The sequence below is a fragment of the Drosophila serrata genome, unplaced genomic scaffold (genome assembly GCF_035046125.1).
Source record: "Drosophila serrata isolate PLE 108 unplaced genomic scaffold, ASM3504612v1 contig_318, whole genome shotgun sequence".
In the NCBI taxonomy this organism is placed as follows: Eukaryota; Metazoa; Arthropoda; class Insecta; order Diptera; family Drosophilidae; genus Drosophila; species Drosophila serrata.
Window position 1 is genome coordinate 78,572 of NW_028257216.1, and position 17,059 is coordinate 95,630.

The following is a 17,059-nucleotide window of genomic DNA, read 5'->3' on the forward strand; positions in this document are numbered from 1 at the left end:
GACTTAGTGCAAAGTTTCGTTTAGATAGCTTCAAAACTGAGAGACTATTTTGCATAGAAACGGACAGATGGACAGACGGACAGACGGACATGGCTATATAGACTCGGTTGTTGATGCTGATCAAGAATATATATACTTTATATGGTCGGAGATGACGTCTTCACTGCGTTGAAACTGCTGACTGAAATGAAATTTAGTGCTAGGCAGAAGCAGAGTAGATGTTCCGGTGTCTCTTGCTCTGTAGTTTGCTTGCAGCCTCTACAGATTATATTATGTGGCAGTACCATCTCATTGCATGCGTCGTCCAATGTCCTGTGGTGACTGCCGTGATCCTGTTGATATCCCGTTTGCTGTTGGATAAAAGTTCACTGGTTCGATTTTTGTCGTATGACGGCCAACATTCTTTTGACCTTCAGTGCTCGCTCTTTTTTAGCCATTCTTTGTTGGCTAACTGCTTGAAGTGGTTATAAATCCTTGTCTGGACCGCGTTTAGGGATATCTGTACTTCGATGTCCGTACTTAGCCCTGCCGAGCCTGCACGGGCTAGTTCGTCTGCCTTCTTATTTCCTGAGATCTCGTTGTGTCGCGGTACCCAGGTTACTTGTACCTCATTTTAATCAGCAAGTCTATTAAGGGCCTTCTGGCATTCTGGCACTAGTCGTGAGTTTGTTTTCATGGCAGCTAGGGATCTTATAGCCGCTTGGCTATCCGAATAGATCCGCATTCTGGTGTCCCTGAGGTCCTGCCTTAAGGAAAGTTTGACTGCTTCCCTTATGGCTAGAAACTCAGCCTGAAAGACCGTCGATGAGTTAGAGGGATTAAAAGCCTTTTCAATTCCCCAATTTTCAGTGTAGATCCCAGCCCTTACGCCGCAGCTCTTTTTTGAGTCATCGGAGTAGAGGGACACCTCGTTCCCTACTACTACTACTTACTCCAGGCTTCCCTTGATGGGTATGAGGTCGAGAATGTGTTCTCGAAGTTCATATCCGCGATCATGTTGTAGGACTTAACGTTTGTATTTATGCCGCTGCTCGGCGCCGTATTCCCTTCAGCAATTACTTGCCTTCAGTCTCACTGCGCTCTGTGCTGCAATGATCTTCACTAACAGTTCTATCAGCATTATATTCAGGATAGCATTGAGGAAAGCCTCGGGCATGAGTGCATGAGTATCCATGTCAGCTTCGTTCTGTTGTACGCCCTAGTTAGTTTCGGTCACCATACTAGGGCCCCTTATGTTAGTATTGGCCATACCACTGCTGTGTAGAGCCATATAATTATCTTTGGGTTTAATCCCCATTTGTTTCCAAACATTTTCCTGCAGGAGTAGAAGGCAATGCTTGGCTTCCTCACTCTTTCTGCAATGTTTTCCATTCCATGAGAGCTGTTTTTCTAGTAGTACTCCTAGATACTTATCTTGGTCCTGATACTAGTAGTACTACGTCGTCTGCGTATGCAACTGCTTTGACTCCACCCGTATTGAGATCTATCAATATGGCGTTCATATTTATCAGCCAGAGTAGGGGCGATAGAACCCAGCCCTGTGATGTGCCTTTCTTTACAAAATACCTAAAAGTTGAGTTGAGTTGCTTATGTTGTTTGGCGAGAATTTTGCTTACTCTCGCCGTGTCCTTTATGCCTTCTAGTGACTCGAAGTAGTTTTCCCAGGACTCTTTCTTGGCCTTATTTATATCTTTTTTGTAAGTCTAAGTCTAAGAAGGAGTGTTCTGTCGATACCCTCCAGTTCTCTACTCTGTAATTATTGTGTTCTATTGGCAAGGTGAGATCTAACACCTCTTCCCACCTTTGAAAATTTTTCGTGCTTGGATAGATAGTATACAAGTGATACATCAAAGAGTGACTCACTTCTTTCGTTGGTCTCTGAACTCCCCCAGAGCGTGTGGCTCAAATTCCCATCACACCCGAGCACCAGGGTCGGCTTTGGCGGGGCCGGCTCGTCATGGGCCATGTACGCCGATGCTATGGTGATTCCGCTCCTATCCGCTAACACGAATCCAGCCAGGACAGGCGTGCTGAGATTGGGACAGAGAAAAGCATTAAATTGATTCATAATTACTATCCAAGCTTTCGACCTACCATTCGAGTTTGTGCACAGTAGTGTAAATCCTGGGATCCTTAGTCCAGCGACATGCCCGTCCCTGGTCCAGGGCTTCTATATCCAACCGATGTCGATATCCATCTCCCATAGAAGGATCGTGAGATAAGCTGAAGCGCGCTTCAGATTAATCTGCACGATTTTCGACAACGATGTTGGTGAGGGTGGCGTCAGAAGATTTGTCGTCGATGACCATGTCGTCCAACAGTATTTTGGTGTCATCGACCTCCTCCAATATCTCGTTCAGCTCGGCCAAGAAGACCTTTATCTTGGCCTTCATGATGCCGTAGCGGACCTTGTGATCATTGGCCTGCAGCTGAGGCAGGCAGCGCTGGTTTATCAGCAAAAGAAAAGGTTGGCTCACCTTCAACTCCTGCTCCGCTCTGAGGATCGTCCATTCCTCTGTATGGATGTCTGGGTTCTGGGCCCTCGGACAAGCAATCACCCTGGAGTGCTCGGTTTGCCCCTTCGGTAAGCAGATGCGAACTCTGGGTCTTCTTGGGATCTCCCTGGCGCGGACTAGCCTAATCTTAAGAACAGCCCAAGTGTCGCTAATCTTAGCCCCCCAACAGCAACTGAGGAGTCGGAGGAGGAGATGGACCGGTCGGTATGCTAGCCAACTTGGCCTCAATCTCCCCCCACTTTTCCGAAAGCATAGCAAGACTGTCTCTGGCCATCTCGCTAAGCTTCTTTGTCTTGCTGACAAATTTGGTAGCTCTCGGCTAGCCCTCTGGTCCTTCGCTTTCTAAGGTGCGCTCTCACTCACTTCCTGTGACCAAATGCGCTTCGCCTTTGAGGGCTGGAACGCCGATGCGTTTGCATTTTATAAGCCTCGTATTCCGCAATCTCCGCAAGGAATTTGGCCTTGTTTTCGGCATCCCGAGTGTCGGTCTTACCCTCAGCCTCGTTCTTGGCTATCTTGAGAACAAAGCGGGATTTGTTGACCCTCGCTTGTGTCTGATGGGGAGACATTTTCGCAATCTCTGAGGTGGTGCCCAGCTGAGCCTCACCATGTATCAAATTTCAAGTAAATCCGATCACTTTTTCAAAAAATTGTCCGCAATATTGGATCCGCCATTTTGAATTTTTGAAATCCAATTTCAGATTCGTGATCAGCAACCTCAAGAACCCCCGAGTGACAAGTTTTGTGTCAATGCATTAAGACTTGAGTATTTTAATTTTTTCCGAACTTCAGTACAAGTTAAACCACTGTGCGGTAGTGCGACTCTACTCTCCAAGTGAGGGCGGCTGGAAGCAAGTCCCAAGTCGAGGTTCGACCGGGGATGCTGACCAATTGTAGTCGGGCGGACTTAGGCAAGTCTTTGACGATCTCTATGACGACGTAAGTTAGCCGACATGGTAACCGACAGGTTGGTTAGCATGCCGACCGGTCCCATCCCCTCCTTCGACTCCTCAGAAGTCAGGTGGTAGCGGGTCATCAGATGTGACGACGGGTTCTCCCGAAGTTTCCTGGCGGAGTCTGTGACTAAGATCAGCGACACATAGGCTGGCCTTAAGATTAGGCTAGTCCACGCGAGGGAGATCCCAAGGAGACCCAGAGCTCGCATCTGCTTACCGAAGGGGCAAACCGAGCACTCCAGGGTGATTGCCTGTCTGAGGTCCCAGAACCCAGACATCCATACAGAGGACTGGATCATCCTCAGAGCGGAGCACGAAATGAAGGGGAGCCAACCTTTTCTTTTGCTGATTAAACAGCGCTGCCTGCCTGGAGGCCAATGATCACAAGGTCCGGTACGGCATCAGGAAGGCTAAGATAAAGATCTTTTTGGCCGAGCCGGACGAGATATTGGTGACATGACACCAACAAACTGTTGGATGACATGGTCATCTAGGACAAATCTCCTGTTGCCACCCCGGCGTCAGATTAATCTGAAGCTCAGCTCGCACGCTTCAGCTAATCTCACGATCCTTTTAAGGGAGAGGGATATCGACATCAGGGCCGAAGTAATGAAGACGACCCTGGTACTCGGGTGTGTGAGTTCAGAGACCAATGAAAGAGGTGAGTCACTCTTTGATAGTATCACTTGTATACTATATATCCAAGCACGAAAAATTTTCAAGGTTCGGAAGGGGATTTAGATCTCACCTTGCAAATAGAACACAATAATTACAGAGTCGAGAACTGGAGGGTATCGACAGAACACCGCTTCTCAGACCATATGTATATTTTCTTTGAACTAACGACAGCAGTTAATAAACAGGTGCCAAGAAGGAACCCCCGTAAGACGGACTGGAACAAATTCAGCGAAATTGTTCAATCTAAATTAAACAGCAGGAGGATCAAGACACAATCTACTGCAAAGGGACTCGATAAGAAGGTGGAGAATCTCACGAATATCCTGAACAACGCCTTCAAAGAGACATGTAAGCTATCATTCTCGAAGAAGCAGTACCCACCGTGGTGGACAAAGGAACTAAGCGAGCTCAGAAAGAGCGCGAGAAAGTCCTTCAACAACAGCTATATAACTCGGGAATGGGAAACATATAAAGAACCACAAAAAACTTACAAAAAGTATCTATATAAGGCGAAGAAAGAGTCCTGGGAAAACTACTTCGAGTCACTAGAAAGCATAAAGGACACAGCGAGAGTAAGCAAAATTCTCGCCAAAGGGCACATATGCCCCACCTTTATCAACAGAGCAGACGGCTCTGCTACGACGACAATTGAGGAGTCTCTAGAGCTATTAGTTGACACTCACTTCCCAGCAAACCTACAAGAGAACTCGGAACCCTAGGAGGAAACGAACACTCAAACGGACACGCCAACGAAAGACATCATTACAACGGATAGAATTCAGGGGGCAATAGATTCTTTTGACAGATACAAAGGCCTGGGCCCAGACGGCAAAATACCGGTAACAATCGGCCAAGAAAAGCATCTGTAGATGGCTAAAAGCCATTTACGAAGCTTCTATAAGACTGTCGCTCATCCCATTCTTGTGCAGAAGCAAAAGTCATATTCATACCGAAACCAGGCAGAAGGGGGAACATCCTAGCAAAGAATTACAGACCGATAAGTCTCACTTCCTTCGCCCTGAAGACACTAGAGAGACTCCTAGACCTCCACATCCGGGAGTCGCTAGAGAGACATCAACTCTCGGATGCGCAGCATGCGTACCGCAAAGGAAAGTCAACGGAAACAGCGCTACATGGAGTTGTACATCATGTCGAGAAGACATTACAACATAAGCAATACACGGTGGCCGCCTTCCTAGACATCGAAAGCGCGTTCAATGACGTGAACACCGACTCCATCCTGTGCTCCCTCAACTTTTTAAGTATTTTGTAAAGAGAGGCACATCACAAGGCTGGGTTCTATCGCCCCTACTCTGGCTGATAAATATGAACGCCATATTGATAGATCTCAGTACGGGTGGAGTCAAAGCAGTTGCATACGCAGACGACGTAGTACTACTAGTATCAGGACCAAGATAAGTATCTAGGAGTACTACTAGACAAACAGCTCTCATGGAATGGAAAACATTGCAGAAAGAGTGAGGAAGCCAAGCATTGCCTTCTACTCCTGCAGGAAAATGTTTGGAAACAAATGGGGATTAAACCCAAAGATAATTATATAGCTCTACACAGCAGTGGTATGGCCAATACTAACATACGGGGCCCTAGTATGGTGACCGAAACTAACTAGGGCGTACAACAGAACGAAGCTGACATGGATACTCATGCACTCATGCCCGAGGCTTTCCTCAATGCTATCCTGAATATAATGCTGATAGAACTGTTAGTGAAGATCATTGCAGCACAGAGCGCAGTGAGACTGAAGGCAAGCAATTGCTGGAGGGAATAGGGAGCAGCGGCATAAATACAAACGTTAAGTCCGACAACATGATCGCGGATATGAACTTCGGGATCAAGGGAAGCCTGGAGTAAGTAGTAGTAGTAGAGAACGATGTGTCCCTCTACTCCGATGAGTCAAAAATGAGTTGCGGCGTAAGGGCTGGGATCTACACTGAAAATTTGGGAATTGAAAAGGCTTTCAATCCCTCTAACTCAGCGACGATCTTTCAGGATGAGTTTCTAGCCATAAGGGAAGCATTCGAACTTTCCTTAAGGCAGGACCTCAGGGACACCATAGTGCGGATCTACTCGGATAGCCAAGCGGCTATAAAATCCCTAGTTGCCATGAAAACAAACTCACGACTAGTGCCAGCATGCCAGAAGGCCCTTAATAGACTTGCCGATAAAAATTTGGTACAAGTAACCTGAGTACCGGGACACAACGAGATCCCAGGAAATGAGAAGGCAGATGAACTAGCCCATGCAGGCTCTTCAGGGCTGAGTACAGACTTCGAATTACCTATCTCCCTAAACGGATCCAGACAAGTATCCATGACCACTTCAAGCAGATAGCTAACAAATAATGGCTAAGTAAGATCGATCACAGAAGGTCAAGGGAATGTATCCATGACCACTTCAAGCAGATAGCTAACAAATAATGGCTAAGTAAGATCGATCACAGAAGGTCAAGGGAATGTTGGCCGAGGTACGAAAAAAACGAACCAGTGAACTGCTATCCAACAGCAAGCGGGATATTAGCAGGATTACGGCAGTCACCACAGGACATTGGGTAATACAATCTGTAAAAGCTGTAAGCAACCTACAGAGCAAGAGACACCGGAGCATCTGCTCTGCTTCTGCCCATCGCTGAATCACATCAGAATTCACCATTTTGGTGCCTACCAGATGCAATCACTGGGAAGTATAGGAAAGCTGAAAGTTTCGGCAATCCTATGTTTCCTTACTGACTCTGGTTTTTATTGATAGTGATCAGGATCACCAACAACAAACAGAGGGAGTGGATCAAAAAGGAGCTTAGCTCTAATTGGAGGCCCTAGTATCTGGCTTCACCACGGTAACCTAACCTTATTATAAATTAATTTCTTCTTTTTAGTTCGGTTATTTATAAAAGCGTGTTTTTTTAACCATTATTTATTTTATATATTTTAGTGTGGGTACCTATAAACGCGTGTTTTCTTAATTTTCTAAGCTATCAGTTATTTTTCGTAATTTAGTTCGATTTATCAATAATCAATTTTTGCGGACATGTAATTATGAAATATCTTACGAACTAATTCGTAATCTCATTATTTAATTTAAGGCCTCTTTGTTGCATGGGGTTTTTCCTGTTAACTTTGAGCAATCAAGTTGTTCAATGCGAATACCATCTAAGGTTCTACTAAGTGCTACATAAGCTTGTCCAGCAGGCATGCGCAGATCGCGCGCTAGCTCTGTCTCTCTTACTCCTTTATGGAGGATCTTTAAAAAACGAATTTATCAATCCTGACGATTCTATTCAGGATAATAAAAATATTTTTCAAATTATTGCATTGTCATCGGTCCTTGAGAACTATGCAAAGTTTCAAGCTTATCAGATATTTGGAATCCCTTGAAAATAGAGTTCAAAGATTCCGTTACATACATATATAGTGACATGTTAATTTAAATAAAATTCCAGAAAATCGTAATAAAAACTCAAACCCTAATCAGAATTCTAAACCACACAAATTCAATACAAATACACAAACCCAATATCGACCAAGTTACCCACAATATTCTCAACCATTCCAACCTAATTTTAATCAATACTCGCAATCATTTAGACCAAACTATGTGGCCAAATCATTTCGATCCCAACCAATACATGAACACACAACCATTTACTCACAAAAATCCTTTTCCACAATATTCAAATAAAATTAAAAATCCTCAAACAGCACATTTTAAAGGAAATACATACCCTCAACAACAACAACCCTCTACATCTAATAATACTAACTTCCCGGTTACCAAACGACTAAGACCATCGGACAGTGAACAAACCAAAATGTCTATTGACGAATTAAGATTTCAAGACGCACACGAACACGAATACGAAGAAATACAACCTAATTTTTATGAACAACAGTATTATGACCACAATCAATACCATAGGTTGATTAATGAACAACAACAGCAACACACACAGCAATACACCCAAAATAAAGATGAACAAAATCTAAATAGCTCAGAACCAAACGAAAATTTTTGGTTAACAGCCCCGGACAACACCAATACCTAGAAATAGCATACAAAGGTTGCACATACAATTGCCTTATAGACACAGGATCCACAATAAATATGATCAATAAAAATATATTTTGTCTTCCTATTCAAAATACTATATGCGAAGTTTTGACATCAAATGGCCCTATTACATTGAACAATTTAATTATTTTACCCAGCAATAGTATTTTTAAAACAACTGAACCATTTTATGTACACAATTTTTCTAATAATTATGATCAATCAATTATAAATTACAAAAATAGCACAGTTACCCTTTTTGATAAAACATATAAATTAATAACTTCAAAATCAGAAAAGAACCACAATTTTTATATCCAAAAGCCAATAGAACCAATTAAAAAATAGCCTCAGGAATCAACAAAAAAAATTGATTTTGGATTATTTCGATTAGATCACCTGAATCAGGAGGAAACTTCAAAGTTGAAAGGCTTATTAAATAAATTCAAAAATCTTCAATATGAAGAAGGAGACAATCTAACATTTACAAATACCATTAAACACGTATTAAATACAACACATAACTCCCCAATTTATTCAAAACAGTACCCACTTGCTCAAGCGCACGAAATTGAAGTCGATAACCAAGTACAGGAAATGCTTAATCAGGGATTAATTAGGGAAAGTAATTCACCATACAATAGTCCTACCTGGATAGTACCAAAAAAACCTGATACATCTGGAAAAATTAAGTATAGAGTAGTAGTTGATTATAGAAAGCTAAATGAAATAACTATTCCCGACAGATACCCAATACCAAACATGGACGAAATCCTTGGTAAACTAGGTAAATGCCAATACTTTACAACTATAGATTTGGCAAAGGGATTTCATCAAATAGAAATGGACTCAGAATCAATACCTAAAACTGCATTCTTCACCAAAAGCGGTCATTACGAATACCTTCGAATGCCATTTGGCCTTAGAAATGCACCTGCTACTTTTCAAAGGTGTATGAATAATATCCTTCGACCGTTGCTCAATAAACACTGTTTAGTGTATTTAGATGACATCATAATTTTTTCCACATCCCTTACCGAACATTTAAATTCATTACAGCTAGTTTTTTCCAAACTTGCAGAAGCAAATTTAAAGTTACAGTTAGACAAATGTGAATTCTTAAAAAAGGAAGCTCGTTTTCTTGGACACATCGTAACCCCCAATGGTATAAAACCAAACCCCCTTAAAGTTAAAGCCATAGTTTCATATCCAATTCCAACAAAAGTAAAAGAGATCAGAGCTTTCCTTGGATTAACCGGTTATTATCGTAAATTTATCCCAAACTACGCAGACATAGCAAAACCAATGACCAAATGTTTAAAAAAAGGAGCAAAAATAGATACACAAAATATCGACTACATAGAAGCATTCAAAAAACTTAAAACATTAATAATTAGAGAACCAATTCTCCAATTACCCGATTTCGAAAAAAAATTCACTTTAACCACAGATGCCAGTAATCTAGCCCTTGGAGCCGTACTTTCTCAAAATGGTCATCCTATATCCTTTATTAGCAGAACACTTAATGAACATGAATTAAATTACAGTGCTATCGAAAAGGAATTACTTGCCATTGTTTGGGCCACTAAAACTTTTCGACATTATTTACTAGGACGTCATTTTCTCATTGCTAGTGACCATCAACCTCTTAGATGGCTGCATACTTTAAAAGAACCAAATGCCAAGTTACAAAGATGGAAAGCCAAGTTAAACGAATACCAATTTAAAATAGACTATATTAAAGGGAAAGAAAATTCAGTTGCCGATGCATTATCAAGAATTAAAATTGAAGAAAATCACCATAGTGAAGTTACTCAACATAGTGCAGAAGAAGATAATAGTAACCTAATTCATTTAACAGAAAAACCAATAAACTATTTCAAAAAACAAATAATTTTCATTAAATCCGATAACAATAAAGTAGAGCATTCAACAATATTCGGTAACTCCATTACAACAATTCAATATAATGTAATGACACTCGACAAAGCCAAACAAATTTTACTTGATCATTTTATTCATAGAAACATTACTATTCATATTGAAAGCGATGTAGATTTTGAAATCATTCAAAGAGCACACAGAGAAATTATTAATACCACTAACACTAAAGTAATTCGCAGCCTCCACTTATTAAAGAATGTTTGTTCATACGCCGAATTCAAAGAAATTATACTTCAATCACATGAAAAACTTTTACATCCAGGTATACAGAAAATGACTAAATTATTTAAAGAAAATCACTTTTTTCCAAATAGCCAACTATTAATTCAGAATATAATAAATGAATGCAACATATGCAATTTGGCTAAAACAGAACACAGAAATACCAAAATGCCTCTTAAAATCACACCCAACCCTGAACATTGTCGAGACAAATTTGTGGTAGATATTTATTCATCTGAGGGAAAACATTACATCAGTTGCATTGACATTTATTCAAAATTCGCTACACTTGAACATATTAAATCAAAGGATTGGATAGAATGCAGGAACGCACTAATGCGCATTTTTAATCAGTTAGGTAAACCCAAATTACTAAAGGCAGACAGAGACGGAGCTTTCACCAGCTTGACTCTAAAGCGATGGCTTGAAGCAGAAGGAATTGAATTACAACTTAGCACGGCAAAAACCGGTGTAGCAGACGTCGAAAGACTACATAAGACAATAAATAAAAAAATCCAAATAATCAACTCATCCGATGATGAAGAAGTAAAATTAAGCAAGATAGAGACAATTCTTTACACATACAATCATAAAATAAAACATGACACCACTGGACAAACACCTTATACGCTGGACATCCAATATTAAACACTCAAAATATTAAAGAAAGGAAAATAGATAAAATAAATGAAGATCGACAGGAATTTAACATTGACACTAGATACAGAAAAGGTCCACTTCAAAAGGGAAAATTAGAAAATCCATTTAAAGCTAATAAAAATGTAGAAAAAATAGACGAAGACCATTACAAAATTATTAATCGAAATAGGGAAACCCAATACTACAAAACACAATTTAAGAAGAAGATAAGAATAGAACATAATGACGTTTTAAAGCTAATTTCAGAAAATAATACCACACTTTATGTAATTATAATATTAGTAGTTATCGTTCTTATTATTTTTGTTGTCCTATCAAAATTGTATACACAAAATCCACTTACCTTTTTATATACAAAATTTAGAAAACAAGCAAAAAATAATCAAGAACCACAACAAGAATTAGAACCGGCACAAAATCAGTTGCCTGCATTGTACCCTGAAATGCCAGCCCAATCATAGGCAACCCTTTTAAGGGGAGGGAAGTGACATATTCACAAATTCTGTTATGTTCCAAGAAATATGAATCTGCAGCGTAGGCGATCCCACGCTGAACCAATGTAAACAATCCACATCCGGAGCAATTAATGCTCCTTCTCAATAACATAAATAATTCTTCAATCAATATCCCAAGCGGGCGATCTCGCTCCCCAACTTTTGTAAACAAAGGGCAGTAGAAGTAAGATTTTTGTCACAATAATTTAGTCTTAAGCTGAGATCATTTGAATAAAGACGTGAAGCGGAATATTCGTTTTATTAATTCAACTTAGCGTTGTCCTTAGTCAACTGACGGGACATTAGTTCGACTCACAAAACAGAAACACTTCACTATATACATACATTCATTCCGAACTAATAAAAGCGTATTAAAAATGTAACTTCGGCACGCCAAAGTTATTATACACTCTATCTATCTATCTATTCTTTGTATGCCTGTTATGTAATATATATAGTAGACACATTTTCATAAAATTAGGAAGAAAATTTAAGAATAATATAGAATACCTATATCTTAAATTATATGAAAATCTGTTAAAAATTGGAATATTAACTGCAAAGTTTCATTCAGATAGCTTTAAAACTGAAAGACTAGTTTGCGTAGAAACGAACTGACGGACTGACAGACGGACTCGACTTTTGATGCTGATCAAGAATATATATATGTACCTTGTGGTCGGAGATGACTCCTTCATTTCGTTGCAAACTGCTGACTGAAACTTTAATACTCTGCATGAGTATAATGAGGTTGAAATTGAAGATACTATGTTTTTAGGCAGTAATTATGTTTAATTGTATTTACAATGAAGTTGCCTTACCTTATCAACTATTCTATATTAAATACACCCACGCCCATTTTTCCAAACATTTTTTTGAACGGAGTCTATAAGAATAATAAATAAAACTGTTTCGAAAAACCTGACTTTGTGTAAAAGTTATTAATTAATACCAAAAATACAAATTGAAAATTTCCCCATAGTGCAGTGTTATTCCGCTACCAGCATCGAAATTTTCCGATTTCGGGATCCACATCAAACCTGACTTTTGCTACTTACACAAACAGTGACTTTACAGCTTACTTCAACTAAATCCAATCCATAATTTTACAAGCCTGTAAAATATCAACAAAGGGTTAGTTCCTAAAATTTAAATTCACGCCGTTGATCTAAAATTTTATTTTTTTCTTTCATGTATTTCTAAATATTTTTTTATTATTTTTGTTTCAGGCAACGAAAAATCATGCCACAGAGATGTAACCAAACTGATGATTTATTGCCACCGAAAATTGGAAATGAGGTTAAGGTTGAATTAGGTAAGACTTGCCACACGAAAAAAATTCGTCGTGTTCTCCGAGATTATGATAATTGCATATAATTGCAGAATACCTCAAAAAGAAGCCATTTATTAGCACCAAAAACATCAAGAGTCAGTTAAAATTACAATAGAGCATTTGGGGAAGGATTCATTCTTTTGGAATACGGTTATATTTTCTAAGGAGTCGAAGTAAAATTTTTTACTCGGATAATGACATACGGCGAAAGCCGAATACTGAACTGCACACCAATAATTTTATTTAAGCTTGACTAGAGAGCCGTAACGGTATAAGCTTTTATGTAGGCAGCAGGTATTGGGAATCTCGAGCTTATTGAAACCACGATGGAGGAAACTCAATGGTGAAGAAAAATTTGCTAAAAAGCTAAGAAAAACTTGGCATTTAAACTTATCCTTAACCCATAATTTTAAATCGTTATTACATTACAAAATGAAACTTATCTGAAAGCAAATATTATTTAAACACTTATAATTTGTTTGTTTCCTTTTGTTTTTATACACCAATGTATAAGTATAGACGGGGATATTTTGATCTAATCTCTTAGGTAAGTAAATTTTGAGTACACATTTTTTTCGAAGAAGAAAAGTTTTGCTATCCTACTAGACACAAGGTAAGCCACATTGGTAGGAACTGCATGGTATATATGGTCGGCACGGCGAACAGCAGGCAATACTGTAAATATATGGTTATCATAAACATATTGAGTTCTTTTAAATATATATACCATCTGGAAAGATCCCGCTCCTCCAACTTGACACGCAGAATATCGCACGGTCGTATATATCGACACGATTGCAACTCGCGCGACTTGCCTATGATCCCTTTTGAATTCTGAAGCTTTCTATTAGCAAACAATTTTGATTTTTTTTTGTTCTTAGAGCCTTTCCTAAAAAAGGTGCCTTCACTTTCAAGAAATCGCCCACCATTCCCGGAACTGGGCTTAAATTTCGATTTTGCATTGTTTTTGCTGACGAGACTTAATGAAGTTCTTTCTCGCTTGTCTTTTTCGTTTTGAGTTTCCTTATCGTAAACTCGATCCTTTTTGACAAAAACTTCTAATTTTTTCTTCGTTGATGTTGCTTGGTAACTTTCGTCATGGTTATCCTTATCTTTACTACCAATTTTATTTTTACTGATTTTGGCCAATTCATTATGTTTATCTCCTTTATGCTCATCAGGATCTACATACTTTTCAATTTTGGCTTCTTTAATTTTACTTGTTCTATTTTTCCTATACGTTCCTTCCATCTCTTCATTGTTATTTATTTTACTTTGATTTACGTTCATTTCATTTTTGGGTTGTTTGGTCTTACTTGTTCTATTTTTTCTACCATTTCCTTCTATCTCTGTAATCTTATTTAGATCACCTTGATCCGCATTCTTTTCCATTTTTGTTTCTTTACCTTTACTTGTTCTTTTTTTTTTATATTTTCCTTCCTTATCTTCATTTTTATTTATTTCACCTTGATCTGCATTTTTTTCCGTTTTCGTTTGTTTAGCTTTACTTGTTCTATTTTTCTTATCCTTTTCTTCTTTTTCCTCATTGTTTTTTATTTTACTTTGATCTACGTTCTTTTCATTTTTGATTTCTTTGGTCTTACTTGTTCTATTTTTTCTATATTTTCCTTTCGTCTCTGTATTCTTATTTATTTCACCTTGATCCGCATCCTTTTCTATTTTTGTTTCTTTACTTTTAGTTGTTCTATTTTTCTTATCTTTTTCTTCTTTCTCTTCATTTTTATTTTTTTCACCTTTATCTACATTCTCTTCCATATTTGATTGTTTAGCTTTACTTTTTATATTTTTTCTTTCCTTTTCTTCCTTTTCCTCATTGTTATTTATTTTACTTTGATCTACATTCTTTTCAATTTTGGGTTGTTTAGTCTTACTCGTTCTAGTTTTCTTATCTTTTCCTTCCATCTCTTCAGTATTATTTATTTTACTTTGATCTACATTCTTTTCAATTTTCGGTTGCTTAGTCTTACTTGTTCTATTTTTCCCATTTTTTCCTCCCTTCTCTTCATTCTTATTTATTTCACCTTGATCCACATTATTTTCTACTTTGATTTGTTTAGCTTTACTTTCTCTACTTTTTCTGTCTCTTCCTTCAGTTATTCCTTGATTTTTATCTCTCCCATGTTTTTCATCTATATCATAATTTCGATCTAAAGCTTTAACACTTGCTGATTTTTTTGACTCATCTTTGTCGTAATCCGCCCCTGCCTTACGTTTTTTTGATTCTTTAGCATCTTTTTTGTTGGTTTCTTTGTTGAATTTGATAGGGCCGTTTTCAAAAACATCAATGTGGTTTTGGGGCACAGTCTCCCCGTTCTTCTTTCCCTTTTCGTCACGAATGGTCCCTTTTCTGATCATTTTAGTCTCCCCCCCAATATTATTTTCATTGTTCTGTCCCGAAAGATAAGGCTTTTTACTATTTAGCCTTTTACCCATATTTTCATACCATGAGGCATTGCCTTTTCCATTTATTTTCGAGTCAGGCACGTGAACATCTTCATTTTTTTTTTCTTTATATCCGTTTCTGCGAAATACGCTTTCGGTTGCCATACAATTATTAAATAGATCAGCCCCATCTTTAAAACAGAAGATGAATAAAGATCATCTGTCACTAAAAATGTGTTTATAGATTAAACTAACCTTTTTGTCCTTTGACTACCGGCCTAAAGATTGTGCTATTACCACCGTCGAAAACTGAATAGTTTTCTCGACACCTTTGTCGATTATGATTTTTTATTATCTTATGACATATCCTCTTCAAGATAGAATAGGTATGATCATTAAAAAAGGCGGACTTACAGCACCGATAACATCCACATGGACTGCACAACTTTTCACCATCACAAAATATATTTGTCGAACTAGACGAGCTGAGGCTAGACAAATTAGTAAGAGTTTTACAAGAAACCCCTGAGGTGTACGTACCTAGGTGCCTGGTTGCAGCATATGTACTCTATATTCGTTTCCATTATACAAAATTATACATTTTTTTAAAGGAAAATTTTGAATATATAATTTTGTTAACAACTTTATAAAATAGACATTAAACGCTTAGCTACATATAACTTGTGTTCTAACATAAAGTCATTTCATTCGCCGCCCTTGTTAAATTTAAATACTCTTCAAATAAGCATCACAAAGGAAACAATACAGGGGTAGTCAAAACTATTTACACAAATTCACAATTATTTTTTACCGCCTAACTTATTTTTATACCCTTGCAGGGTATTATAACAACATCAACAGACGAGTCCATCTAGCCATGTTCGTCTGTCCGTCTGCCCGTCTGTCCGTCTGTCCGTTTCTACGCAAACTAGTCTCTCAGTTTTGAAGCTATCTAAATAAAACTTTGTATTTAGCCTTCTATATACTCTCACTTGTATATATGTCGGAACGGGCCGGATCGGACGACTATATCATATAGCTGCCATAGGAATGATCGGAAAACTTTTACAAAAAAATTTTTAACATATTCAGTTTTCCATAGAATTGGATCAAATTTAAAATATAGCCATTTTCTATAATACTCTTCAATTTTGTGTAAAATTTTATGACAATCGGACTACTTTATCATATAGCTCCCGTAGGAAGGATCGAGAAATTAATGCAATTAAACATTATAACTTTTTCAGTTTTCTACAGATTTTCATCAGAGTTATAGCCATTTTCAATTTTCAATCAAACGTTTATATTATATAGGTGCCATACAAACGATCGTTTTATGAAGAAGAAAAATGCAAATCGGTGAATGTAAAGCTGCAAATATAATATGTATAGGTGAATGAAATGAAAGCAGGTATTACTTCATTGTTTTTTAACACAAATATATATATTTTATATGGTATGGATTCCTAGTCATAGAATTTCTATCTGCAAGGGTATATAAACTTCGGCGTGCCGAAGTTAGCTTCCTTCCTTGTTGTTATTATTCTTGTTGTTGTTGACCGATTTCCATGAAATTTTGTAATCGCATAATTGATCTAATCAGCAACAAGCAGAAGACGAAAACAAAAGGTAACGGTTCATATGACTATATTAGAAGCCAAAGAAAATATGTATATATATTTTTGATATAGCTTAATAAACTCAATTCCAACCAATTGAAAGCCTGTATAGATACCTATTATTCTTGTTGTTGTTGACCGATTTCCATGAAATTTTTTAATCGCATAA

At 38.1% G+C, this 17,059-nt stretch overlaps 1 protein-coding gene and 1 pseudogene across 1 annotated transcript; one reads left to right on the forward strand and one right to left on the reverse strand.

Annotated features, from left to right (window-relative positions):
- LOC147642960 (uncharacterized) overlaps nt 1–3,932 on the forward strand; it is a 44,549-nt pseudogene extending 40,617 nt beyond the window's left edge.
- A 9,375-nt stretch (nt 3,933–13,307) lies between these two features.
- Nucleotides 13,308–15,972, reverse strand: LOC110187192 (uncharacterized). Its single transcript, XM_020956592.2, has 4 exons — nt 15,812–15,972; nt 15,527–15,756; nt 13,596–15,462; nt 13,308–13,543 (listed from the first exon to the last, which is right to left on the reverse strand). Exons 1-4 carry the CDS (start codon nt 15,853–15,855, stop codon nt 13,471–13,473), a joined length of 2,214 nt encoding a protein of 737 aa, XP_020812251.2. The 5' UTR covers nt 15,856–15,972; the 3' UTR covers nt 13,308–13,470.
- Nucleotides 15,973–17,059: the final 1,087 nt, after the last annotated feature.

Bases quoted from the DNA above. Each gene is read 5' to 3' on its own strand.
- LOC110187192 (XM_020956592.2), bottom strand. From the start codon at position 15,855: ATGGAAACGAATATAGAGTACATATGCTGCAACCAGGCACCTAG. The intron at 15,757-15,811 runs GTACGTACACCT...GTCTAGCCTCAG, and splicing joins TGCTGCAACCAGGCACCTAG to CTCGTCTAGTTCGACAAATA. The intron at 15,463-15,526 runs GTTAGTTTAATC...TCTGTTTTAAAG, and splicing joins GGTAGTCAAAGGACAAAAAG to ATGGGGCTGATCTATTTAAT.